Source organism: Ptychodera flava, chromosome 20, assembly GCF_041260155.1.
Source record: "Ptychodera flava strain L36383 chromosome 20, AS_Pfla_20210202, whole genome shotgun sequence".
In the NCBI taxonomy this organism is placed as follows: domain Eukaryota; kingdom Metazoa; phylum Hemichordata; class Enteropneusta; family Ptychoderidae; genus Ptychodera; species Ptychodera flava.
Genome location: NC_091947.1, coordinates 38,412,675 through 38,440,456, shown reverse-complemented (window position 1 = coordinate 38,440,456; position 27,782 = coordinate 38,412,675). Strand labels below are relative to the sequence as shown.

At 36.3% G+C, this 27,782-nt stretch overlaps 1 protein-coding gene and 1 long non-coding RNA gene across 4 annotated transcripts in view; one reads left to right on the top strand and one right to left on the bottom strand.

Annotated features, from left to right (window-relative positions):
* Positions 1 to 6,756, bottom strand: part of LOC139120884 (uncharacterized) — a 466,659-nt gene extending 459,903 nt beyond the window's left edge. The window contains exon 1 of the long non-coding RNA XR_011549163.1: positions 6,745 to 6,756. This is a non-coding gene — a long non-coding RNA (uncharacterized lncRNA). The remainder of the gene's footprint in view (positions 1 to 6,744) is intronic.
* Positions 1 to 27,782, top strand: part of LOC139120882 (metaxin-2-like) — a 213,640-nt gene that overhangs the window by 109,633 nt on the left and 76,225 nt on the right. For all 3 annotated transcript variants that reach the window (XM_070685503.1, XM_070685504.1, XM_070685505.1), the window contains exon 6: positions 16,809 to 16,973. In XM_070685503.1, coding sequence (XP_070541604.1) covers positions 16,809 to 16,973 — 165 coding nt within the window. The remainder of the gene's footprint in view (positions 1 to 16,808; positions 16,974 to 27,782) is intronic.

The following is a 27,782-nucleotide window of genomic DNA, read 5'->3' as shown; positions in this document are numbered from 1 at the left end:
AATTTTTTCATGTACAGAGCTATAACTCAGGCATATCTCAACCGTTTTTATTCAAACTTTGTACAAGGACATTGATGTCATACAGATGCACTTTGATTTGTTTTGTGATACGATTCAATATGGCCACCAGGCGGCCATTTTATTACGATTTTTTCATGTACAGCGCCATAACTCAGGCATGTTTCAAACGATTTTATCCAAAATTGGAACAAGGACATTAACCAATGTCATAGATATGCACGTCAATTTGTTTTGTGATACGATCCAATATGGCCGCCAGACAGCCATTTTGTTACGATTTTTTCATGTATAGAGCCATAACTCAGGCATATCTCAACTGATTATATTCAAACATGGCACAAAGACATTGACCAATGTCATATATATGAATGTCGATTTATTTTGTGATACGATCCAATATGGCTGCCAGGTGGCCACTTTATTACGATTTTTTGATGTACAGCGCCATAACTCAGACATGTTTCAACCAATTTTATTCAAAGTTGGTACAAGGACATCGACCAATGTCATAGATATGCACGTCAATTTGTTTTCTAATATGATCCAATATGGCTGCTGTGTGGCCATTTTATTACCATTTTTTCATGTACAGAGCCATAATTCAGGCATATCTCAACTGATTTTATTCAAAGTTGGTACAAGGACATCGACCTGTGTCATACATATGCACATTGATTTGTTTTGTGATATGATCCAATATGGCCGCCGTGTGGCCATTTTTTTACAATTTTCCATGTCTTGAACCATAACTCAGATATGTATCAAGCAAATTCATTCAAAGTTGGTACAAGGACATTGACTTAGGGGCAACGTCAAAAGTTCAATGAAGGATAAAAAACTTAATTCTTTTAGTTTTGGGGTGGGGGGGTTTTGACCTAAAAAAGTTTCTATCCTACAAATCGATTTAAGGTAAAAATTTTCAGGGGAATGAATATTTTGAAAAAATAGAGCAGAAATGCACACTTTCGTGTTGAATCCAGCGGAGGGAGTTGTTTTAACACAGTGCAGAGCTGCACCTGGCCTAGTTAGTGTAAAAAATGCAGGCTGTTGGCTTCTGTTTCACCATAGACGGTAGTTTCTCTACTGTTTCTGGTTGCACTCGGAATTTATTTTTAATTATATCTTGCTACATTTCTGGTGCATGTGTAGTCCGCCTGAATGGAGCAGTGTGAACTGAGTTGTTACAACTACCAGGACAGATGAGATAGTTTTTATGCCTCTGGAAGGAGAAACCTGGACTTTATTGTTGTTGTTCTTGTTCATTCATTGATAAACTTCAAGTTTGTTGTTAGTATGTTGTATTTACATTGGATGAAACACAAAGTGTGTTCCCAATCTTAAGCCCCACTAGCTGTATCTTTTAGCATTATTTTTATGATTTTACTTTCAAACTAAAATAAGTTGTGACAATGTAGTCATTTAGGTCTGTGTACACACTGCCGGGGCTATATATGCAATTTTGAACAAGATAAAGATTACACTGCGATTAAATGTTCGCCCAAACATTAAATCACAGCCCCATGCAGAAAAGCTAAAACCCTTGATACTATGCATATCTGCATTTAAATCTTCATATAAACTGCACAGAGTAGTCCAATGTAATGCATAGGGGTGAATGTTTTCAACTATGACATTGTATGTTCTGATTCCTTTTAATATTACCAATTTTTGAAAATGCCAGGAAATCAAAATGACCGTTAATAAAATTTTAATTTACATGTCAAATGTTTCTGAAAGGAATGGTTTCCTAATGCAGTAAAAGCTCATATCTCTTCAGAGGGTAGATTTCAGAGAGGAAAGAATAGGTAGATAATTTGACGTCAACAAATTTCAAGAGTTACAGCTAGTGGGGCCTTAACGATGCATTACTTTATTTCGCCCCTAAATTGACTGATCCTTAGCTTCGCTTTACCATAGAAAGAGCCTGGCAACAGGTTCAATATAAGTCAATTAAGTTTCTAGGGGGGGTGGGGGGGTTTGGGGGGAAACTAAGGGAATTAAGTTTTTTATCCTACATTGAACTTTTGACATCGCCCCTTACAGTATACATATGTCCGTCGATTTGTTTTTCGATATGGTCCGATATGGCCACATGGTGGCAATTTTGTTATGTTTTTTTTCATGTTGAGAGCCATAACTCTGGCAAGTCTCAACTGATTTTATTCAAAGTTTGTACCTGGACATTGACTTATGTCATACATATACGTGTTGATTTTTTAAACAGTAAGATCAAATATCGCTGCGTGGCAGCGATTTTGTTACAGTTTTCTCATGTAATGTGCCATAACTCAGACATATTTCCACCAGTATCATTCAAAGTTCGTACAAGGACATTGACCTATTTCATACATGCTCATCAATTTGTTTCACATCATGTAGCAGTATCATGTCAATTATTGAAGTTTTATAATTAGGCTGATATGTCAAGAAATTACTGCATCAAATTTCATGAAACTTTGTACAGATGTTAAGCTCACATTGCTTTAACAGTGAAAAAGACATTTATCAGTGTCATTTTAATTAATTTGTAATTGCATATGTAATGAACTTTCCTAATTAGAGTGATATATCCACAAATACAATGTCAAATTTGATGAAACTTGATACAGATGTTTATCTCATAGTGTTGTAAAAATACTGCATTAAACTTTATGAAATATGGTACCCGTGATAATCTGTTAGTGTTAGGATAGTATGAAAAAATGTTTTGCAACATCATGTCAACTAATTCCCAGTTGACTCATTTAGAGACCTTTAGGATAGTGGCCTACATTTGTTTGATGTTCACTATAGGGAAAAAGTGCATGACTAGAGCGAGAAACTGACGCTTTCTCGCAATCGGTGAGAATCTGTTCTTATTCTCACCGCTGTCGGTGAGAAAATTTTAATCTCCAGAGATTGGTGAGAAATGCACTCCTTGGCAAGAAACAAGTGTGAGAACAAATTCTCACCAGTGAGAATGGAAATTCCCCGGGGAAATTCTCACTAAGTACAGCAAGAATTGAAATTCACTGGCGAGAATCATCAAGACTCGCCGTTCATTGGCGAGAATCATCAAGACTCCGAAAGGCGAGTCTTGATGATTCTCGCCAGTGAATTTCAATTCTCGCTGTACTTAGTGAGAATTTCCATTCTCACTGGTGAGAATTTGTTCTCACACTTGATTCTCGCCAAGGGAATGCATTTCTCACCAATCTCCAGTGGAGATTAAAAGTTTCTCACCGACAGCGGTGAGAATAAGAACAGATTCTCACCGATTGCGAGAAAGCGTCAGTTTCTCTCTCTTGTCACGCACTTTTTCCCTATAGTGGTTTCCATCACCATGGAACTCTGACATTCTTGGCCATTGAGTGCCATATCACAGACCTAATGAAGAGGACTCTATCCTCTCTGAGGACCTGTAATCAAAGTACCCATTAACAAGTGGGGACTGTGTCATCAATGATGACTTGTTATTATTAGTTCAGCTGGCAGACATATCTGGCAGAGATGGTGAGGCAGTGAGATTCATTGTGGCATTTGTTGTCCATCTTCCTTCTTCCTCTGTCAATTTTGCTCTCCATCTGAGAAAGATATCTCAGATATCTTTTCAACGTACATTTTATGTACAGACCAGGATGACTGTACTTCAATTTTGTTTAATTTTTGGTTCCAATATGCATATTTATAGTAATCAAAGCTATTTTTACTAGCTGGAATGTGTATGTAGTCTTTATATGCATGTTTATATGTATGTGTGTATGTATCTATACATGTATGTATGTTATGTATGTCTGTATGTATTTATGTATGTATGTACTGGTCTGTATGTATTTACTGGTCTGTATGTATGTATGTATGTACCAGTATATATGCATGTACCGGTATGTATGTACCGGTATGTATGTATGTATGTGTGTATGTATGTGTGACATAGTGTCATGTAATTAATATTCATGAGCTGTCATTACTACTCATGAGGACATCTATATCTGTCTTGGCCCACGTGTATACTATTCATTCTCCAGTTCACATCTAGCTATTACTGTAGCTTAGTGTAAAGTGGAATAAAGTAGGATCTTTAGATCATAGTACTCGCTGCCTCAAGTCTTCCTTACATCATCCCATCAACATGAGAATACCAGCCTTGCCAGCCCAAACAAGCTATTTGGTGACTGACAATACCATCATAACCCTGGTTACATCACATTGGAGCCAGCTGGTGGAATTCTAACTCACCTTCTCAAGACAGATTTTGAGGAACCATGTTGTAAAGAAGTGAAGCAATCATGAAAAGTAATTTTGTGAGCTGTGTATGACATACGCTTGAAACTTTAACAAAGAATTGTGTGCTACTAAGGGACTGGTCAGTTTCTTCAGCCTGTAGCTTTTGTGAATTTTATGAAAAGCGTCTTTGCCGTTCGTTTTTGGTATCGTTGTGCTGTTTGAAAATCAAAGACATATAAACGCCACGAAGAATTTAAACAGAAATTCGAAGATTAAACAAAAACAAGAACTCAGAAAGATTCTCAGATTCATCAAAAACCTTGCAAATCAAACCTTACCAAATGTTGAAATCAAAGCATTAAGCAAAGGCTTGTAATTTATTCCCATTCCAAAGTGCCTATACAGAAAAATTGTCCTATCAGATATCAACAAATTTATTTGCATCATAAGATTGTGCAATATAATGAGAAACAAACGATCAATCAATCAATCAGACATCTGTTCTAAGATAAGTCAAATGTCAACACTACTAACAGCGGAAAATCCAAAATTATAAAACTGTCTTGAAGAAACTTAGATTGATAGAGGAAATTCCATTCGCAACCCACATCAGAAAGAATATAACTCTAACAGAAAAGACTGCTCTGAACAAGCTCTCTAAAAACAAACAAATCACAATAAAACCCATTGATAAAGTAAGGCGCATAGCAATTGTGAATACGACAAATGACATTAAAGAAAGTTATAGACAGCTGCGAAATGTACAATATTACTCTACATGAAGGCAACACTTGGCAACATTAACTATACGGTTGAAATTGTATATGGAATCATTTATCTGCGACAAGAAGATCATTGACAAGGTGATTTACAATCATCATCCAACATCTCAATAGAAATGGCTGCTCGAGCCCAATAAACCAAATCTCGGAATTTCTAGACTTTGTCATAAAACCAATCGTGCAAAGACGACTTACATATGTCAGGGACACAAAACTTCAGTAACTAGTTAGAATCAATAAAAAATAAAAGCAAACTCTATTCTGGTAATATTACAAGTAGTATCAATGTATAAAAATATGCCAAAATTGAAGCCATAAATGAAATCAAATAAAGCGATCGTAGCGTTGGACTCAGAAACAGTACCAGCCAACTGACACAATACAAAAAAAACGCACAACGTACTTGAAAGCTTTACTGTTGATTATTCTAAAACGCAGCATATTTTAATTCAAAATAACTGAGAAAAATACAAACAAATCTATGGATGCAGCATGGGCTCACCAGAAATAGCTGATATCACATACCATGAAACGGAGAAAGTTATATTGAATCCCAAATCCTGTCAAACATTCGTATGGAAATTTAAAAGGTGACATTTTCATGATTTACTCAGGAACAGAACATCAACTTATAACATTCAGAACATTTGTCGAGGAGTGCAACACCTACGTTCAACTTTGGAATTCATAATTGAACATTCAATCGACAAAATCTCATATCACTGACCTTGTGGTCTTCAAATGCCAGAGACGCAATCGAGAGAGAAGGCTCGACAGTTAAACCCACACCAAACCATCTGATGATATTTCTCTGCCACCGTCCTTTAAATGCTTCATTAAAGGTGAATTGCTCAGATATGTTGGCACATGCAACAACAATGTGAAATTCATAAAGAAGGTCAATTTCTCAAGGCAAAAACTTCAATTACAAGATTACAAAGTGAAAGACATAGTTGTATCAAAAAGAAGTTAATGTAAAAAAACGTCAGCCATCCTTCATCAACAAAAATTAGACTAATGATGTAACAAAATCTTGTCAGCGCAACCTCATCAAAACTAGCCTAGTCAAACCATGTGATAAGAAACTGGAAAATAATAAAGGGCGACTACACGCTGGCAACAGTTTTGTAGAAAACCTATAATAACGTGTAAAAGGAAGAAAAACATACAAGATATCCTCCTTCAAGCAAAATTCAAACACAGGGAGAGTACAAATGAATGGTCTGAGCAACAATGCAGAATATGAAACATCCTGATATCTCTGATATGTGTCTTGTATATTAAAGTCATGCACAGGAAGGGCGTGCTAAAAAATGTCTGATATATTAAAGTAATGCGCACGCTGAAAAATATTGAACATACAGATATCTAAGGTATGTAATTGTCTCGAAATTGACATTGTACGAGCAGAAGTACTGGCTCGTACTTTCATATTACGAGTGACGTATGCAAGCTATAAGTCACACATGCCTTTTGACCTAATTTTTTATGAATACGCTTAGGACTATGTTGTATTCCATGGATGAAAGATTTTTGTTTATGTGAAAGGATTTACGATAAACGAACGCTTAGACACATTTTCTGTGTATATTCGAAACTCGGAAGTAGGAGCGGGTGTGAACTTCGTATGATTATTTTTTTGGTCGTGAGAGCGGGTTCAGTGCAGTGCGGAGGAATACTTTTAGGCTTTGACTTTCGGACGAGTCTGTACGTACGGGTCAAGACTGGAGACGACGCGACACTCTCTGACTTATTATACGCCACGATGGTAGATTTTTTTTGCAGACGTCCATTGTAACATTAAGCTGTTAAAGAAGAACCAAAGAAGAGGTTGCAATGTCCGAACATCAAGGAAGAGACCTCGATTGGTTGTAATGCATTTGAACCTACCGCCGTTGTAAATCTTTTTTACTTTCTCGAATTCGAAAGTGCAATGATTTCACAGACATAAAACCTGCGTGGCTCGCGAGTCAACTTATGACCTCGAAATAATCTGATCACCACATTATGAATGAATAATATGAAGGATTTTATGAGTTGGCGGGTGTTTTTGTGGCACCCGTGTGTACCTCATGTTGTACAGTCTATTTGAAAATGACCTCTACTCAACAATGATTTTAAAGACTAACATTTTTCTGACCTCTCATTCAACTTCAAGTTTTGAAAAAGCACATTATCGGAACCACACTATGTGTTGTTGAGATTACGGCCCCGCCTATTGAATAATGGTATAGTCAGGTCACTGTGGGGTCAATATTCCTGTTTGTCATGGCGGAACTTGCAGAAGCCATACAAGATATCGATGCTCGATACTTCTATATTCAATTCCTTCGTTCGCGCTCCTGAACAACAAAAAGCATCACTCAAAACCAACTCATCACATTCCAAACTTACCTAGCTACACTCAGTTCGGTAGATAAGTTCCAGGCATCAGTCGTAGTATAAATGCTGACGTCAATTTGTCGACGTCAATGAAGTCGGCGTCGACGTAATAATGTATTTTTACAAATATATTTATTTATTTGGCATTAATTAGAGGAAAATCACATCAGAGGTTGATGACGTATGTATTACAATATCCCGTGTAGGCTAAACTGGCCGTTTTGTTTATCGCTATTAGTGCCTACTCCCACCGTACCGCCCATTGTCTGTAACTTGTACGCGATGTTTGCACACGAACGAACGCCCAATGCCAGTCACTCAGAATCGTCGGTTCATTCAATTATGAATGTCATTTTTGAAAATTCACTAATGCATGCAATACCAATTACGATGAACCCACAATTTATTGTTGTTGAGATTTTTTCAACAGTGTTATAAATATAGTGCTGCAAAGTCAGTAGTAGGGCCTACCCACGTGAAAGACGTTTTGAACTCGATCCCATACTTGCTATATTCAAGCTGAAATCAGTCAAGTCATTACGTGTTTATTTCGCATATTTGCTATATTTTAGCACCCGTACTCAGAACCCCTCTTTGACATTCTGTTTGGCATGTTTCTACATTCATTTCGAATCCTATTTTGTCTTTTTTTTCAACGCTCAGTTCGACGCTGTTTTTGTTTTTCCACGCTCAGCTTGACTCTCACTTTGTCGATTTTGGGACCTGCATTACGTCACTCGTACTTTGAAAGTACGGCGCATTACGTCACTCGTACTTCGCTCGTACGGGCTCGTAGGTCTGCTCGTAGTTCGTCCGTTTTGAGACGATTAGATAAATGGATATCTCTGATATATGTATGCCTAATATATATGTTAAAGTTGGGCATGCTGAAAAATATACTTTAATAAATCAGAGATATATGCCAGAGATATCTTGATGTTTGCTAAGTGAAAGTGTACCGTTTTGAAATCTGCATTTCATATGAAAAGCATGACAAATTCCTGATACTTTTCTGTTCTCTCTATGAGAATTCAGTATGAGAAAGCAACATGCGCAAATGTTTCACAATATATATTTGATACAGTGACTTATTTTGAGATAGAAAAATGACACGGTATCTTTCGTTCTCATTGTTGTAACTGTTTTCCTTTGTGTCTCAGGTTTTCTGTAGAATGCTGCTTTTTTATGACCAAAATAACATTAAAAAAGAGCAGTTTTTGTCATTATTGGCTGTGCTTTTATGGTTTCCATGTTACAAGAAAAGGTCATCTCAGACACTGCACACATCAGATTTGGCTATGCCACTCTTTTGCTCCTCAGGAAATTTACTTGGATGGCTGGCAAGTCTTAACACCCATCAAAGTTTTTGATCTACAGCTTTCCTCTTTGATATTAATGATTGACATCCATTTCTGTACAACAGTTCAGGGCATCTGGTTGTGCATACAAAGTGTGAAATACATTCACAGCTCATTCAAAATGTACTGTATTCAAACTTTAAGATTGACACTTTGAAATTCCTATCTTACAACTGACATGTCAACAATTTCATTAAAACACAGAATGACTGTTTAAATATAAATGTTTCTAAAATATATATATATATATATATATATATTATATATATATATATATATATATATATATATATATATATATATTATATAAAATTTATGTCCACCGTTTGTTTGCACCAGTTGTCGCGTGTAGGGGGGGTCACCCTGTTTTCGAAATTTCGAATAGGGGGGTCAGCCACTTTTTGACGTCGGCAGAAAATAATCCACCGCCCCCCCCCCCCCCCCCCCCAGCAAGAAACTGACCAGTCCCTTAACTTAACCGCAGAGGTACCTCAGACTTGACCACGAGGCTCGGAAACAAAAACAGTTCACAAGCGACTTTAACTATTGCAATTGTTTGACAATGAGCGTGATTGTAAGTCCGGTGTAATGTCCGCACATGGAAGTCGGCGACAATACACGTGATCCACTGCTAAGCAGGGTCCAGTTCAGCAACCATGGGCACAGCCATCTTAGATCTTTGTTTACTTCCGGTCGGCTCTTTGTGGACACTCGTACTTCTGCAGAACTCATCTGAAGTCTTCCTCTGAATTCAAACTCTGCGCATCGACAAAAGTTCAGTGGAACAATCACAAATAATGTTCTCATGACAATCTCAGACATCTGACTGAACTCTTAAACTGAATAAAGTTCACAGTTAACAAACAATTTGCTGCAGAAAGATCAGCTTTGAACTTGTGGTGATACCATCATCTCTGCGTGCAGTGCGTATAGCACATATACGGCATGGCTTTCACTTGTGAGCAATGTTCATCGTAGGGTTTATAAACAGTCCAATCCGCATAAAGTTCGATCTCTGCCACTCACCGATTTCTTTACATATCTGCTGACTTACATGTAAGTAAAACTCAAAATACAGATTGAAATATCTGACTTAAAAAGCTCATGCTGACATTCAAACCTCCAAGTGCAGCAGGCAACGTAAAACACTCTCTGGAAAGTTTCTGTCCAGGACTCTCTAGATATACAGTGATAACACACAAGAACTCCCAGTCAAATTATAAAATACACAGGTCCTCCATACATAATCTATGAGTAGTCTATGAGCAGCTATGAATAATTTCTTTTAAATACAAAACTAGCTAAATCTATGTATTTATAGACTCACGATTATGTATATTAATGTACTTGATCAGACTAGGGTAGTTACCGGTACATGTGTGAGCAAGAAATTTGATTTTGGAATTTCACCGAAATGTTGATTCACTATCTTGTCAATGAGGAAACTATGAAAAATTTTTTTCCCATACAAAACTAGGTAAATCTGTGTATTTATGTACTCTTGATTATTGATATTAGTGTACTTTATCAGACTAGGGCAATTACAAGTTCACTTGTGTACAAAAAATTTGTTTTTGGAATTTCACCAAAAATATTGATTCTTTATACATTGTGGTATGTGAGGAAACTTTGAATTTTTTACAATACAAAACAAGCTAGTAAAATCTGTGCTTTGAGAATTTGATGTAAATGTATGTGACGAGAATATCATATTTGAAAGAGCAGATTTGAAAAACCAATATGATATTTGAATTTCGCCCAGTGATTATTTGTAAAGTTCAATAAGGGTTCTTTGAAAGTTTAAAGGTCAAACAGTGTTTTGCCCAGGAATTGTAAAGGTGAGACACAGTGTCCCATGATTGTTAAAATAGGGGGACACTGAGTCAATGTTTGAGCGAAGAATGCAAAGCAAAGTCAAGTCACCAAGGCAGGAAGGTATTGTAAACATGTAAGGCTGTTGTTTTCCATGAAAAATGTTATACCATGAATACATACAGGGAAAGACACTTATTTTTTTATCCACTTGCCCTTCAGTGGGGGTTAAGTTCACTTGCCCGAATGGGAAAACCACTTGCCCAGTAAAATTATGTGGTTCGAAAAGCAAAATCAGTGATCTTTTATTTCACACACTTTATTTCAAAACCTTTATCATGTTATTCATCAAACTTCATGATGTAGTGAAAAATGTCAGTTACTCTCTCACTATTGCTGGACAGCTCAGTAATATTCAAGTTCATAAATATACATGAAAAAAATTATAATATTTAAATGCTTGTATGTTTACTTTCTTAGGGCTATAATAATGTACAAATAATAAACAGCCACTTCCACTGTATCTTCAAGGTATTTTTTCAGTTTTAACTGAACTATACAGAAAGAAAAAAATCTTTAGAAGTTATAAAGCGTGTTTTGAAGCTTCTGAAAAATAATGTACTTCTTTGTCATGTTTTTACACTGCCTATATCATCCCTCACCAATATGGCACCATGAAGTTTTCATTACATTGCACTATACATGTTTTTCTTATGACCTAGGTGGTCATTTTAATGTTAACGCGCAGATTAAGTAAACTTGAAATCAACAACTGAAAGTGTCAGCGAGTTTACGATGTGATGCACGCTGAATTTCTCGACGTGAAACTCTGTCCAATTGCTTCTTGACAGTCATTTTAGAATGGGAAAATTAACAATCAGAGAAGCTGGTTGCCACCGACAAGTAACTTTTGGCTCATTGACCTGAGAAATAAGTCAGTGTTCATTGAAAATTCAAAGACTGGACCAGTTGACACCAAAGCTTGCTTGTGACCATGCATGCTGCCATCTTTGCATGCAGTTTTTTTACAATGACCCCCGTGAATGCCAGTCACTGAACTGAATATTGCATTGTAGAGTATGTTCTAGTAAAAGTACTATGTTTGGTGCTAATTTTCGCTGCCTAATTTTATTTTTATAGAGTTGTAAACATTCATACAAAACACAAAAACTCCGTATGTCTTTTTAATCGTACAGATATGTGACTCCATAACCTTGTCTTGTGAGGGCAAGGAACTTTGTGGACGTACTCTCAACCAGTGTACGGTAATTAACCGATGGTATTGTTTATTGAAAATGATCACGCAATAGTGTGAAAAACTTTATCCTAGTTCTCACAATGAAGTAAAATGGTTATTATTTGTTGTTTAAGTCGGTGTTCCCACATCAGAAAATCGATCTCATGGATTTGATTTCTAGGTAATTATTTTTTCACTTGTCCCATTGGGCAAGTGGCATTGGCGTTTCACTTGCCTGAATGCGACTTTCACTTGCCCCGGGCAATCGGGCAACCCTTTGTGTCTTTCCCTGACATACATTCATTTTAAAATTAAGATTGCTGAATGTCTCCTATAATGGTTTGTGACAAAGTCATTTTAACTGGTTGTATTTACAGTTTTTAATTGTAAAACAAGACACCATCATGATAAAATCAATTTCATGCACATTTTTATAAATTTCTTTTGCGGGGATTCTTGCCATTTACTGCATTACATGTGTTTAACAGAAATAAAGAAGATGTTTCATTACACTTATGACTCCAGAACTGGAAGTTGTTGACAATAGTTTGATGCACATTGTAACCTGGTTTTATTTTTCATTACTGTTATAATATTCTCTTCTTTTTTATAATTGCTCCAATGACTGACATTTTCCTTGAAAATTTCAAAAAATATGTAATACTAAAAGGCCTGGCTTTACACCACAAACACTTCATGAAAGAGCGGGACCATGATCATGCCATTTCTGAAACCAAGCGTGACTTCCAATTTCCAACGCTCGGCATGTACAACGTTGTATCACGGCTAAATACAAGTACGTACGATGCATAAACGATGACCAGATCAGCTAATGACAAATTTGGAACTAAAAATAAACCAAAACTGGAATATACCTGAAGTAATATCACTCAGAATTTGTTTCAGTACATAATTTAATGAACTATAGGCTTCGACAAGAGCTATTCATGCATAAAACTTACCTCTCAGACCGTGAACTACATCAAGCCATGGCGGCAGCCAGGAAAATTAGCCGAGCACATGATGGGGTGTGGCAGTAAAAGTGAGGCACACACTTCTCAAATCACCATGTGATTTTCTCTGGAAAACTCAAGAACATAATAATATTCATCATCAATGTCTTGAAATTTTTGGAAATTCAAAAATATGACCATTACACCGGTATTGTTTGATAAAACGTTTGGATACTACAATTTTCCTCCCGTTTTTTGCACCAGAAATATCTCTTGTGAAGGTAAACATTATTATGCATTCAAATTATGACGATTTTAGATTAGTGGATTGGATTGGTGAAAGTAAGGGACGGAGTTCGTTGCTAACGACAGTTGCTATGTTGTTAACATATCCGTCAATTGCACAAAGACGCGTTCGCTGGCGCATGTGCACAACTGAATTCACACCCAAAACATATACGACTGTTTGCAAAACGGACACAAAACTTTACGTACTATACACTGTTAGATCAGAGCAAAGAGACTTGGAGAGATGTAGTAATTGCAGATGCTGTAAATGTGGATCAATGTGCAGAACTGTTATGCTTACTGCAAGAGTACAGTTATGTTTTGACTGATATCCCTAGTATTACTGATCAGGTAGGACATGTGATAACTACTGACAAAATGCCAATTTGTCAGAAGCCAGACAGTTAAAGATGAACTGCAGAAAATGCTGGATGCTTAGAATTTATATTGAATCAAAGAGTCCTTATGTATCACCAATCGTCTAGGTAGAGAAAAAAGATGATGGAGGGAGATTTTGTGTAGACTATAGAAAACGTAATGGTATTACACTATCTAACCATATCCTATGCCTAACTGATTCAGAAAATTGATTGATCGAATTATATAACAACTATTGATCTCACAAAGGGATATTGGCAAATTGCCCTGAACAACCCTGCAAGGGAGAAGTTCTCCTTTATTACTCCTTTTGGACTGTATAAGTTTTATTGCTATTATGCCCTTTGGGATTGAAAATGCGCCAGCAAATTTTCAGAGGCGTATGGATAAGACATTTAATTAGCCCCAAGAGATTGAGAGTATACACGGATGACTTGATCCACATGATCATTCACAGGAAGATTATGTCAAACACCTGTATAGCATATTTGAGAGGTTACGAAGTTGCTAGACCAAGTAAATGCTATCTTTGCTGCAGTGTTTTTTCTTTTATTAGTCCTCGCAGACACAGTCTGGCGGGGACTTATAGATTGGGTCCCGGCTAGCAGGATATATTACTGGAAGTTTATCCCAAATATATCTGACATTGCGACTCCATTGACTGAGCCAACATGTAAAAATAGCCCAGCCAATGTACAATAGACTCAGAGCTGTGAGGATGCTTTCAAGAAGCTGAAAGATATGATTTAGCTTCATCACCAGTTCTGGCGGTTCCAGACTATGATAAACCATTTGTGGTGCAGACCAAAGTGTCTGACTGTGGTAATAGTGTGTTTTTGGTCAGTATCATGACAAGGGAGAGGAACATCAGGTTCAGTATATTAGCCAAAAACTCCTCCCCAGGGAGAGACATTAGCCAAACATAGAGAGACAGTGTTCAGCCATTCTTTTGGACGTGGAAGCCTTGAATCTTTACTTACACAGGAGGGAACTGACATTTCAAACTGATCACAATCTGTTGGTTTAATTAGACAAAATGTGCAGTAAAAATCTTAGGTTGTTGTGATGGAGTTTAATACTGTAAGAGCATCAATTTAGAATTGAGTACAAGAAGAGTACAAGAATATACAAATGCAGACATATTGTTGTGAATGTGGAGCTCGGCTGTACGGTAGTGTGTGAAAGTGCATGAATGATGTAGTGAAAGGGCTGTGGTCATGATCTAATGTACACTGTTTTCAAAAGTGCATGTTGAATTTTCAATCCCTATAGTAACGGTGATTGCCCAGGTACCTGACTTAGTAGTTTTTTGTCATGTTCTTTCTTGTAGATTCAGCAGTATCAACATTGTATTACTTGAATTTATTTTAATTTTTGCTGATTTTCTGAATGATTTCGCATTACTAGTGATGTAGACTCCCTGTCTCCATCTAAATAAGGAGGGAAGAATGTAACATTGTGTCATGTCATTATTATTCATAAGCTGTCATTACTATTCATCTGTCTTTTTTAACCGTTTTTATTTTAGGCTTGTGATTTTTGGCCACAAAGTCATTAACTGTACTTCAGAACTGCTCATCCAACGGCTTTGAAATTGTGTATGCTAGTCCTCCCGGGAATGACCTCATTTCTGTGAAATGTGAAGTGTCATATGTTTAATATGCTATTCATGTCATTTGTAGTTCACTGTCCTCAAACTGGAGTACTTGTCGTAAGCTGTATTGTTCTCTCCTATGTCAATGTCACTCACTGTTTCTATGTATGACCAACAAATTCCTCCCTATTGTCATCATCAAGGAAAATTCTCATGACTTCAGTGTTCAAGTGACTGGGATCCACATTTTTCAGTCAGGGTTAACGCTAAAGCATTCAAAACATAGTTACGCACCCATGAAAACATGGATCCATTTTGTACAACAATTATAAATAGGAAAATATAGCCGTACATTTGCTTACCATGTCATAAAAAATAATGGCATGTTCATCATGAAAACTGTTATGTTTCCCACATTTTCAAATCAACCAAGAAGTCTGGAATGTACTGACACTTTCAAGCATTTTGGCTGCACCATATTGGACGATTAGGGGCACTCTTGACTGCAAAAGGTTACAAAATACTGACTGGCGTGATACCAATTGTGATGTGATATGACTTTCGATATTGTTTTACCTGGTATCACCAATGTACATAGCATGTTTCACGAACTTTGATCATGTAAATCCCGATATATCCATAATTAGGAAAGTTCATCAAATATGCAAATTAGGAATTGGCTGAAAAAAATGCTAAATGACTTTGAATAATGATGTATCATTTTGTCTTCAATGCACATAGGGAGTTTCATCAACTATGGTCGAGTCAATCAAGATATATATAATTAATTAGGAAATTTCATTAAATATGCAAATTAGAAATTTGCTGAAGTAAAAATGTTTAACGACTTTCAATAATGTTATATGATGTAATCTTCAATGTACATAGCAAGTTTCATCAAGTTTGGTGCAGTAAATTCAGATAAGTATCCCTAATTAGGAAAATTCATTGAATATGCAAATTCAGAACTGACCAAAGTAAAAATGCTTAAAGACTTTGAATATTGTTGTATCATAGTATCTTCAATGTACCAAGCAAGTTTTGTCAACTTTGGTCGAGTCAATTCAGATAAATATCCCTAATTAGGAAAGTTCTTTAAACATGCATATTAGGAATTGCCTGAAGTAAAATTGCTTAATGACTTCCAATAATGTTATATCGTGGTATCTTCTATGTACATAGCAAGTTTCATCAACTTTGGTGGAGTCAGTTCAGATAAATATCCCTAATGAGGAAACTTCATTAAATATGCATATTAGGAAGTATATTTGATGTCATCCCTTAATACCTTTCACAGCTGATATACATGTATGTTGATGTGAACAACATTTGCAGCAAATCTCATCAACTTGTGGGCAGTCGTTCTCAATGTATATCCGTTTTTTTCTAAAATAATTAATTATGCAAATGAGCAAAAAGTATGCAAGCCACACCCACCAAAAACTTATCAGTTTATGCCATTTACTAACTTTATGTATGTATGTATAAGATTTGATTCTGATCTGATCAGCTGTTTTTGAGATATCAGACCAACATACAGACAGACAGACAGACAGTCAGACACATGGACACACAGACAGACAGACAGACCATCATAGTTTCGACATAAGTCAATGTGTTTGAACACGTGAGCTAAAAATTCCACAAAGTTCCGCCTATGATGGCTAAGATGATTTACAGTTATTTACAGATTTAAAAAATTGACTATTTTATAAAACTTCAATTTATTGATACCTTTGAATGAGGTGCAATGACATGTGAATGGGGTTTGATGTGTTGCTTTTCCTTTATTTGCAGCTACTAATTACATGGCATGACAGAGAAACAGTAAAAGAGATAACAAGACCAAGGTATGGCTCACCATATCCTTGGCCATTGAATCATATTCTGGCATATAGTAAACAATGGGAAGAGTACACATTATTGCAGTCTGCTGGATGGACCATGAAATCTCTGCAACAGGTATTGTTTAATTAGCTCCGCTGTCAGCGACGCGGAGCTTATCAAATAGGTTGATTTTCCGTCATCGTCCGTCGTCGTCCGTCGTCGTCGTCGTCGTCCGTCGTCATCGTCGTCCGTCGTCGTCCGTCAACAATTGCCTTCTCCTCTGAAACTGCAAGTCCAATTGCTTTGAAATTTAATATGCACTTCACTTGGGGTGACCTCACTTCAGTTTGTTCAAATCGTGGTGAAATTTGCATATTTGTATTTTTGGGGCATTTTTTGGTGTTTTTGGTAAAAAAATCTTCTTCTCTGAAACCGCTTGTCCGATTGCTTTGAAATTTGATATGCAGTTTACTTAGGGTGACTTCAGTCAGATTTGTTCAAATCGTGGTGAAATTTGAATATTTGTATTTTTAAGGCAATTTTTGTCATTTTAGGTAAAAAAATCTTTAAAAATCTTCTTCTTCAAAACTACCAGTCAGATAGCTTTGATATTTGGTACATATGTACCTAGGGATGATCTATTTCAGATTTGTTCAAATTGTGCAGAAATATGCAAATTTGCATTTTTAAAGCAATTTTTGCCATTTTTGGTCAAAAAATGTATTTTTCAAAAAGTACAGGTCTGATAGTTTTGAAATTCGGTATACAGGTTTCTATAGATGAACTAAGTAATATATATTTAATTTCTGATGAAATCTGTAATTTTGTATTTTTGGGGCAATATTTGCCATTTTCGGTCAAAACATGTGTATTTCCAAAACTACCCATCTGATAGCTTTGCAATTTTGTATACACGTTCCTACCGATCACCTTAATGATATTTATTGAAATTATGATGAAATCTGCAATTTTGTAATTTTGGGCAATTTTTGCCATTTTTGGTCAAAAAATGTGTTTCTCAAAAACTAGTGGTCTGAAAGCTTTGAAATTTGGTATACAGGTTTCTACAGATAAGCTAAGTAATATATATTTAATTTCTGATGAAATCTGTTATTTTGTATTTTTGGGCAATTTTAGCCATTTTTGGTCAAAAAATGTGTTGCTCAAAAAGTAGTGGTCTGAAAGCTTTGAAATTTGGTATACAGGTTCCTACTGATGAACTAAATGATCTTTATTGAAATTATGATGAAATCTGCAATGTTGAATTTTTTAGGCAATTTTAGCCATTTTTGGTCAAAAAATGTGTTACTCAAAAAGTGCTCAGCTGATAGCTTTGAAATTTGGTATACAGGTTTCTATAGATGAACTAAATGATATTTATTGAAATTATGATGAAATCTGCAATGTTGGATTTTTTTGGCAATTTTAGCCATTTTTGGTCAAAACCTATGTTTCTCAAAAAGTACTGGTCTAAATGAGCTTTGAAATTTGGTATGCAGGTTTCTATAGATGAACTATTAAAATTTGAGCTTTTGAAATTATGATGAAATCTGCAATTTTTTTATTTTTTATTTTTTTTGGGGGGGGGGCAATTGTTGCCATTTTTGGTCAGAAAAATATATTCTCAAAAAACTACTCATCAGATAGCTTTGGTTGACATGTTCTTAGGGATGGTCCGATGTGATATATTCAAAGTATGATGAAATCTTCAATTGTGTATTTTTGCAGCTATTTTAGCCACTTTTTTCTGGCCACTGCATTGAGCTATCAAAGATTTCCACCTTCTTCATCAACATGTGTCAAAAATAGTTATTCTCTACATAAACACAACGGAGCTATATCGGCCGCTAGGTCGTTTGTTAAAATTTGACATCATTTTGTTGGCCTCTAAAATTGTTCTTGTCGACTGGAAGATTATGATAAACAAGTTATGTTTACCTCACACTTTCTGCACATAAACAATTGATATTAGTCCTGTGGACCCTGCAGGGTCCAAAGGACTAATGTGATGGCATCGTACGCCGTTTATAGTGTGCCGAATGCCGTGGACGGAGGTATCTCAGAAATGTTTCAATAACCTTTTTTTGAAAATTGGTCTGATGGTCATTCTGGCAATATCTCAAAAGGTCTCTTTTCTTTTTATGGTTGAATCATTTTAAAGACACTTTTTCAGCTTTTTTGTGAGAATCAGTATTTTCGATTTGTCCTCAAAACCACTGATTTAATCATTTTGATGTTTGGCATTAATGTTCGTATAGTAGTTCACTTCATGCCCATCTTTCTGAATTACAGCACTACTATTTTTGTCAGGAAATGAAAGGATGAAGTTTTACATTAATAACATATACATATAGTTTATTTATCAACACATCAAGTGATCATCCCATATGCGTACAGTTTTTTTTAACGACTCCTTTCAGGCTTCATGCCATTTGCAAGTTCTACACCTTGGATTTATCTATTGAAAGACCACCCATGACATTACTGTAAATTTAATGAATTTTAATATATGTAATAGACATCAAATCAGGTCCAATAATCAATATCATTCAAGGTAACTAAGAAATTTACCAGGTCCAAGGAACATATTGAAAATGACAAAGGCAATGGGGTGGTACCAGGTGTCCGGAATGGGTAAGCGTACCCTGCCAGCTAGCCGCACCCGTCAAGATTGACACAAAGTGACAAATCCATTGTTATTTGGTGAATTCACCAAATTACTTTTGTGAGTCAAAATTTGGTATGCTGTCACTCATCATTTGAGTAATAGACAGGTCATATTTTGATACAACATCTCCGTATCTGTTGTAGAACTTCTTTCTGAGAATCCTTGCCTCACTAACTGTTGAGCTAATAGGCTGTGTCTAACCCGAAAGTCTTCATATGCATTGCATGCTCTACTGTATCTAAGGAGTTGTGAAATATACACACCATAAGCTGGAGATGATGGTATATTGCTCGACAAAAAGGGAAAGTTTATGATTTCAAAATTGAAATCGTCTCTTTTATCATACAGCTTAGTATATAGTGTATTTTGTCTAATTTCAAACAATACGTCTAGGTAAAAAGCCGAGTCCTCACTTTCAGTTGTTTCTTTTATTTCTAAATCATCTGAGTAGATGTGGTGTAGATAATTGGATATGCCAGGATTGTTTAACTGATGATCATCAATATATCTGTGGGTGTTGTTAAATCGCTTGGCAATCCTTTTACACCCAGATTTCTGAAGTGATTGTATGAACTCTGCTTCATACGAATACAAAAATAAGTCTGCAAGAAGTGGGGCGCAGTTTGTGCCCATGGGAATGCCTATGGTTTGCCTGAATGTCATGCCAGCAAACTTGATAAATATGTTGTCAATTAGGAAATAGAGCATTTGAATCACCTCAACATCACTGTATTGGAGTTTGGCATCACTGTTGTTGAACGTTGGTGAAATAGCCTAAGTTGCGCTTGATGGCAATGTATTCATACCAACGACTACCATTCTTGTAAAAGAAGGCTTTCTTCACAAGAGATGATAGCCTGTCTTTAAGTTTGTTGTGTGACTTTTATTTAAATACAGGTGCCGCCAAAAAACGAGCGGACAACAAACACAGGCGGCATATACTCAAGTGTCTTGGTACAATAGGGGATAATTAGTCCCCACAGACACCGTCCAGGGGGGACTTATAGGTTTGGTCATGTCCGTGCGTGCGTCCGTGCATGCGTGCGTCCGTCCGTCCGTCCGTTCACGCAGATATCTCAGACATGCCCAGGTCAATTTCTTTCAAACTTTGCACAAGGATAGTACCCTACCCCATACAGATGCACATCGATTTGTTTCACAATGCGATCAAATTTGGCCGTGTTAGAGGACTTTTTAGTTTTCACCTCCCTAGACTCCCATGTATAAGGCAGTCCATAGACTCCCATGTATAAGGCAGTCCATAGACTCCCATGTATAAGGAAGTCCATAGACTCCCATGTATAAGGCAGTCCATAGACTCCCATGTATAAGGCAGTCCATAGACTCCCATGTATAAGGCCAAGAAAAATAAAAATTTAGTTTCTCATCGTATTCATATTGCAAAAAGGATGCAGTGACACAGTTTTTAGTCCCCACAGATGAAGTCCAGGGGGCTTATAGATTGGGTCATGTCCGTCCATGAGTCCATCCGTGAGTCCATCCGTTCACGCAGATATCTCAGATATTTTGACAAAATGTCACGTGACCTTGGTGACCTTTGACCTCAAATATATATATATATGTCCATAACTCGGTAACCAAAAGTGCTACACCCTTGATATATGGTATGATGGGACAGCTTATGAAGCCACATATTGTACCTCATTGATTATGCACATATCTAATTTTGAGCAAGCCAATAGAGCTAGAGGTCTGATTTTTGGTATATAGGGATAACTTAGCAATACAATTTTTTTGACAAAATGTCACGTGACCTCGGTGACCTTTGACCTCAAACATACATATTTGTCCATAACTCAGTAAACACAAGTGCTACATCCTTCATGTATGGTATGATGGGACACTTTATGACGCCACATATTGTACCTGATTAATTATGTGCATATCTAATTTTGAGCGAGCCAATAGAGCTAGAGGTCTGATTTTTGGTATATAGGGATAACTTAGCAATACAGTTTTTTTGACAAAATGTCATGTGACCTTGGTGACCTTTGACCTCAAATATACATATTTGTCCATAACTCAGTAACCACAAGTGCTACACCCTTCATATATGGTATGATGGGACAGCTTACGACGCCATATATTGTACCTCATTAATTATGCACATATCTAATTTTGAGCGAGTCAATAGAGCTAGAGGTCTGATTTTTGGTATATAGCGATAACTTAGCAATACAATTATTTTGACAAAATGTCACATGACCTCGATGACCTTTGACCTCAAATATACATATTTGTCCATAGCTCAGTAACCACAAGTGGTACACCCTTCATATATGGTATGATGGGAGACCTTATGATGCTTCATACTGTACCTCATTAATTATTCGTATATCTAATTCTGAGCAAACCCATAGAGCTGGATGTCTGTCATACATATGCACATAGATTTGTTCTGTGATACGATCCAATAAGGCCGCCATGTGGCCATTTTATTACAATTTTTTCATGTCCTGAACTACAGCTCAGACATGTATCAAGCGAATTTATTCAAAAGTATTTTTATCACAGACCTAATGAATAGGACTCTATCTCTTCTGAGGACCTGTAATCAAAGTACCCATTAACAAGTGGGGACTGTGTCATCAATGATGACTTGTTTTATTCAAGAAAACTTAAACTACAAAAACCCAAAAGTTACAACACACAGTGAGGGACCAAGTTCTCCCATTGTAATGCAAATGCATAATGAATATGCAAAATAAACGGCTTGATTCAGGGAGAACTCTGGAACCCTTCTAACCTACACACTAAAACTATACAATAAATGACTAACTAAAATCTATCCCCTGAAAACACTACTTATAAACTAATCACTGCAAGCTAAAAGAAATACAAAAGTTAAAAAGGATTAAATCCTGCAAAGTTAAAAATTGCAAAGCCAGAACCACACTTTGAAAAACAAGCAAAAGGGTGGGTGGGTGAGGAAAACAGGCTGTTTGCACACTGGCCAGCAGCAGCACACTAAAATATTTTGTAAAAACTCCCCATAAGAAACTTCTGTTCCCCATTATGCAAAAATGCAGCGTGACCAAAAGCATATCACATCTGTGGCATACCATGATCTCTGACATTGAAACCAGCTGCCCTGCATTTAAAATCAGTTAAAAAAAATTAACTTTACCGTAAATGTGACTTTTACACACTGCACATGTATATATAAACCCTTAGATTTGTTAATAAAGTAGGATTTCATAGTTGGTGTCCAAATGCAACACTCTGTACCAGCTTGTCTGTACGTCCTCCTATCACGGCCGTAATTTCCCTCCGCCACCTTTATGGAAATTAATGGAGTTTAATGGAGTTTTGGCCCCATTTTTCTGTAGAAATTCAACAGAATTTCTGTATCATTTCTGTAGAATTTTACATAATTTCTATGTTAATTCAACACACATTCTACAGAATTTCTGTAGAAGTTTATTGAATTTATACCACGTTCTACAGAATTTTATGTAGAATTTCTGTAGAACAAGATTTAATTTCTTCACTCATTTACAGAAGTTTGTTGGCCTTTTATGAGTTCAGTCTCTAAGAAAGTATGATAACAGTATGCTTTAAACGTTTGTTCAGTAAGGAATACCCCTTATGATATTGCTGTAGGTACCAATGCAATGAATTACAGCAAGATTCACAAAAAGTCAGTCATTACAAAACAAGTAAATTATAAACATGTAGTTTATTTCTAAAGGAATTAAGAGTAACAATCGATCAAAACAGAAATCGATGCAACATACAGGCACTACAAAATATAAAGCAACCTACACTTATGAATGGAAGGCCTACATACCTCTCCAGCAATTTTGACTTGTCACCTCAGCCAAATGCATAATTCAACTGTTGTGTATCTCAACTCACATAATTTAGTGGTCAGTTCAGTTGATGCTGCAATGTCGATCCTCACAGTTGTGACATAGTATTGAGCTCCCATCTCCATAACACTGTTAGAATCTTGCTAATGGACCTTGCATCCTAATGTTCCATGCAATTTGGAGTTGAACTTTAGTACTTTTTGTAAGAGCCATGTCCACTGTTGACTGCCTCAAGTTCAAATGAATAATGGGTGGCTATACTATTATGTAATCAGCCATTGTAAAGGCAGGAAACTATTTACATAACAAAGCAAAGGCTCAGGTCAGCTCACTTGACCTTGGATCAAACAAAGAGAGTCTTGGTCAGTGTGCAGTCATGCATGAAGGCGCGACATAGACTTTTTCTTTATTATCGGATAAAATTGTCTAAAATGTCTAAGTTAGAGAGTTCCAGGAATATGAGACCAAAGCGATCTATTAGGGATCGATTTTATCCAATAAAACAGCGTTTTTGGAATTTTCCAACCATCTGCTTCTAATATTAGACTCTAACTTAGGTTTAGACGATATTATCAATTTTATCGGATATTATCCGATAAAACAGCATGTCGGGCATCTTCCCCTTCCCCACTCATCTAATATTAGACTCTAACTTAGATTTTAGATGATATTATCAATTTTATCGGATATTACAGCATGTTGGGCATCTGCCTCTTCCCACTCGTCTTATATTAGACTCTTACTTAGATTTTAGATGATATTATCAATTTTATCGGATATTATCCGATAAAACAGCATGTCGGAAATCTGCCTCCTCCCCACTCGTCTAATATTAGACTCTAACTTAGATGTTAGTGTCTAATATTAGACAGGGGAAATTTGGCTGATGCCCGACATGCTGTTTTATCGGATATTATCGGATAAAATCAATAATATCGTCTAAAATCTACGTTAGAGCCTAATATTAGACAGATGGGGAAGTGGCCCATACATTATCCAATAACAGAGCATGTCGGGCATCTGCTCCTTCCGCACTCATCTGATATTTGACTCTAACTTAGATTTTAGACGATATTATCGATTTTATCGGATATTATCCAATAAAACAGCATGTCAGGCATCTGCCCCTTCCCAACTCTCCTAATATTAAACTCTAACTTAGATTTTAGACTATATTATAGTGTTATAGTGTTATATTATAGTGTCTAATATTAGACTTGGGAGGTTTGGCTGATGCCCGACATGCTGTTTTATCAGATATTATCCAATAAAACAGCGTGTCCGGCATCTGCTCCTTCCTCACTCATCTGATATTAGACTCTAACTTAGATTTTAGACGATATTATCGATTTTATCGGATATTATCTGATAAAACAGCATGTCAGCCATCTGTCCCTTCCCCACTCTTCTAATATTAGACTCTAACTTAGATAATTTAGATAATATTATCCGATAATGCCTATAGTGTCAATGTAGCGGTATCCTCCAGTCATGACATGCACAAAAGCAATGGCGCAAGGAATGGTACAATTGAAACTGTACATTTTCCTGGCATGTTATTAAATGAAAATAGCTTTTAAGAAATGTTATACGAGAATGTGTTAATTTTCCATAGGTAAATGTCACTGACTTTTCCATATTGAAAAGCTATACGTCACTCAGTTCTTATCAAAGTTCATGCCAATATCCAAAAACATGAACTTTCAGTCTGAACGCTAGGGGTGCAATTTGCATATGCAAATGCCATTTCCTTTCGAACGGCACTCAGCAACTCAGTCTACACTGTGACCGTTGGCTGGCTAACACAGTTTTTCAGTCGCTCCCAAATCCTCATTTTCTCGCCGATAATTATCATTGGAGACCAACTTCATCTCGTCAATTGGATTTTCTGAGAAGGTAAGTGACTTTTCGGGGCTCTGTTTGAAAAATTAAAGTGAATTTTGCGATTTCAGCGATTTTTCATAGTACGATGTTATATGTCGAGCGCGGACTTGTGTTGCTGTACCAACTACGGTAGCATGAAATTAAGGCCCAAAATCAAGCATAGTTCGTGGAATTATACTATAAATTAGCTTTTTACCGCAGAATTTTGTCTGTTCATGCCAGGAATTTGATGTTGGGCGGCAAAGTTCGCCGCTGTGTTTTGCCGCTAAAATCCAATATGGCGCCAAATCAACATTAGTGTACTGTACGTTTACACGTACACTGTGTACTCGCATACGCTCATAGTGAAATAAATCCCAAAATGTGCGTATTTTTAGGTCAAATGTTACTTTTTTGGGGGAAACTATCATCAAGTGACACTTTTAGGTTGTAATACGTAAATTTCGTGTCACAGTTGTTTTAATTATTTTCCTCTTTTTTTTTCAGGGTCATCACAGTCCGAGGATGGCTTCGAAGCTTCCAGCCGGGGCTTCCCATAGAAAAACTTGTGCATGTGACCTCATGGTTGTTCACTTTTAACTTTTTTGACGTAATTTTCGTGTCTGATTTGTCTCAGTTTGTTGCAGTCAAGTCTCTGAGGCTTAAGTATTGATCAAACTTCAGGTTTATTAAGAATAAAGCTGTTGTCTTTGCAGTATATTGAATTCAGAACTTATTAATTTTCTTTTTAATTTAACCAACACAAAACCAACCGACACGTTCCAATATTTATTGAGAAATTTGTGTCACCCGAGCGGCACTTTCAAAGGCTTCATTAAAGGTGAACTTCTCCGATATGCTTGCACATGCAACAACGACATGGACTTCATTGAAAAGGTCAACTTTCTCACACGCAAACTTCAACAACAAGATTATAAAAAAAAAAGATATATCTCGTATAAAGAAAGATGTTAATCTCACCAACCATCGACGATACCTCACCGATAAAGATAAGAGGAATATGACATAAGAACAAAACTGGTTACACAACGACCTTCAGTCCATTCATCAAAACCAGGCAAATCAAACAATGTCTAACAAAAAATTGGAAAATAATAGAAGCCGATCAAACACTGGTCAAAGTTTTTCCAGAAAAACCTATCATAGCATACAAAAGGAATAAAAACTTAAGAGACATCCTCGTTCAGGCACAAATCAAGCACGAGGATAAAATAAACACGAACGGTCTGACCAACAAACCACTCAAAGTTCAGACCACAACATATCCATACTAGCATCTCTAGTTGATGAACAATCGCTACTATCACAATTAACATGTGGGATAAATAGCTCCAACACATAACCGGTTCTTTCCCGGGGACCCAGATCACATGACCAGGGTCAAAGCACTATCGATTCACCGGTGTCTCGCCATGTTTCTCCGTATCATTAAACCACATTGATCGAATCAATATACCGCATCACTATCAAAGGTAGAAAACGATGTGTAAAGTTGCTCTCATTTTCCTATATATAGAAACAGACTTCAAGATACATAAAACAATTTATAAATTCTAAAATTCTGAGAAAAAAATATACTAAAGAACTGTAGTTGTAGTTAACATAAAATTATTCTCGTTTGTAGAGGCCATCTAATCTGTGGTGAATGTATAATGCCCACTGTAACAAGTACTAGAAAACGGCATTCATAGGTGAAATTTTTAGACGAAGTTTCGCCAAGGGTCTATTGAAAAGTGTACCATTTCCAGTAAAATAGCTCTCTGAAGTTAAAAATTGGTATACACAATCAATTGTTATTGAAAAAGACACTGCTGAAATTTGATCGGTGTTCAAGACCCGGAAGACCATTTACTAGCCCCGTTTCTCCTTCATAGACAGACCCAAATCGTGTTATGCAACAGAAACTACTCAGTATACACATCGACAATCTTTTGAAGGTAGGTTTATTTTTACATGACAAACTGTTTATATCAGAAACAAATTCCTAAAAAACACATATTACCTATAACATTTACTCAGGTCCGCGGTATAGCGTGAATGTAGGCATGTTTAGGCGACCCATGCTCGTGTGACCCCTGCGTACTACTGCGACCTTTGTTTTGAAATGAAAACGAGGCTATTTTTCTGAGGGCGCTGTTCAAATTACACCCCCAGCATTCAGACTGTTTAATCTGAAAAAGTGTAAACTGTGGAAAAAAGAACAGAACAAATTTCCACAAAAGGTATGGAACCAAACAATTCCATAAAAAAATATATTTAATTTCTATAGATTTACTACAGAAAATTATCAGCAAACTTCAATAGAATTTAAGTTTCTATACACATTAAAATTCTATAAAATTTACATTGTTCTACAGAATTCTATTGAAAATTTTCAATTGAATTTCTATAGAAGCATATTTCCATCAGATTTCCATAAAATATACAGAATTTCTATAGAATATACAGAGTTCAATAGAATTTCTACAGACTAAGGTAACCAAGGAAACCAATCTGTGAAGGATGTTCAGCAAGCAGTGAGAAAGAGATCAAGCAACAGAGGCAAGATGACCAAACAGC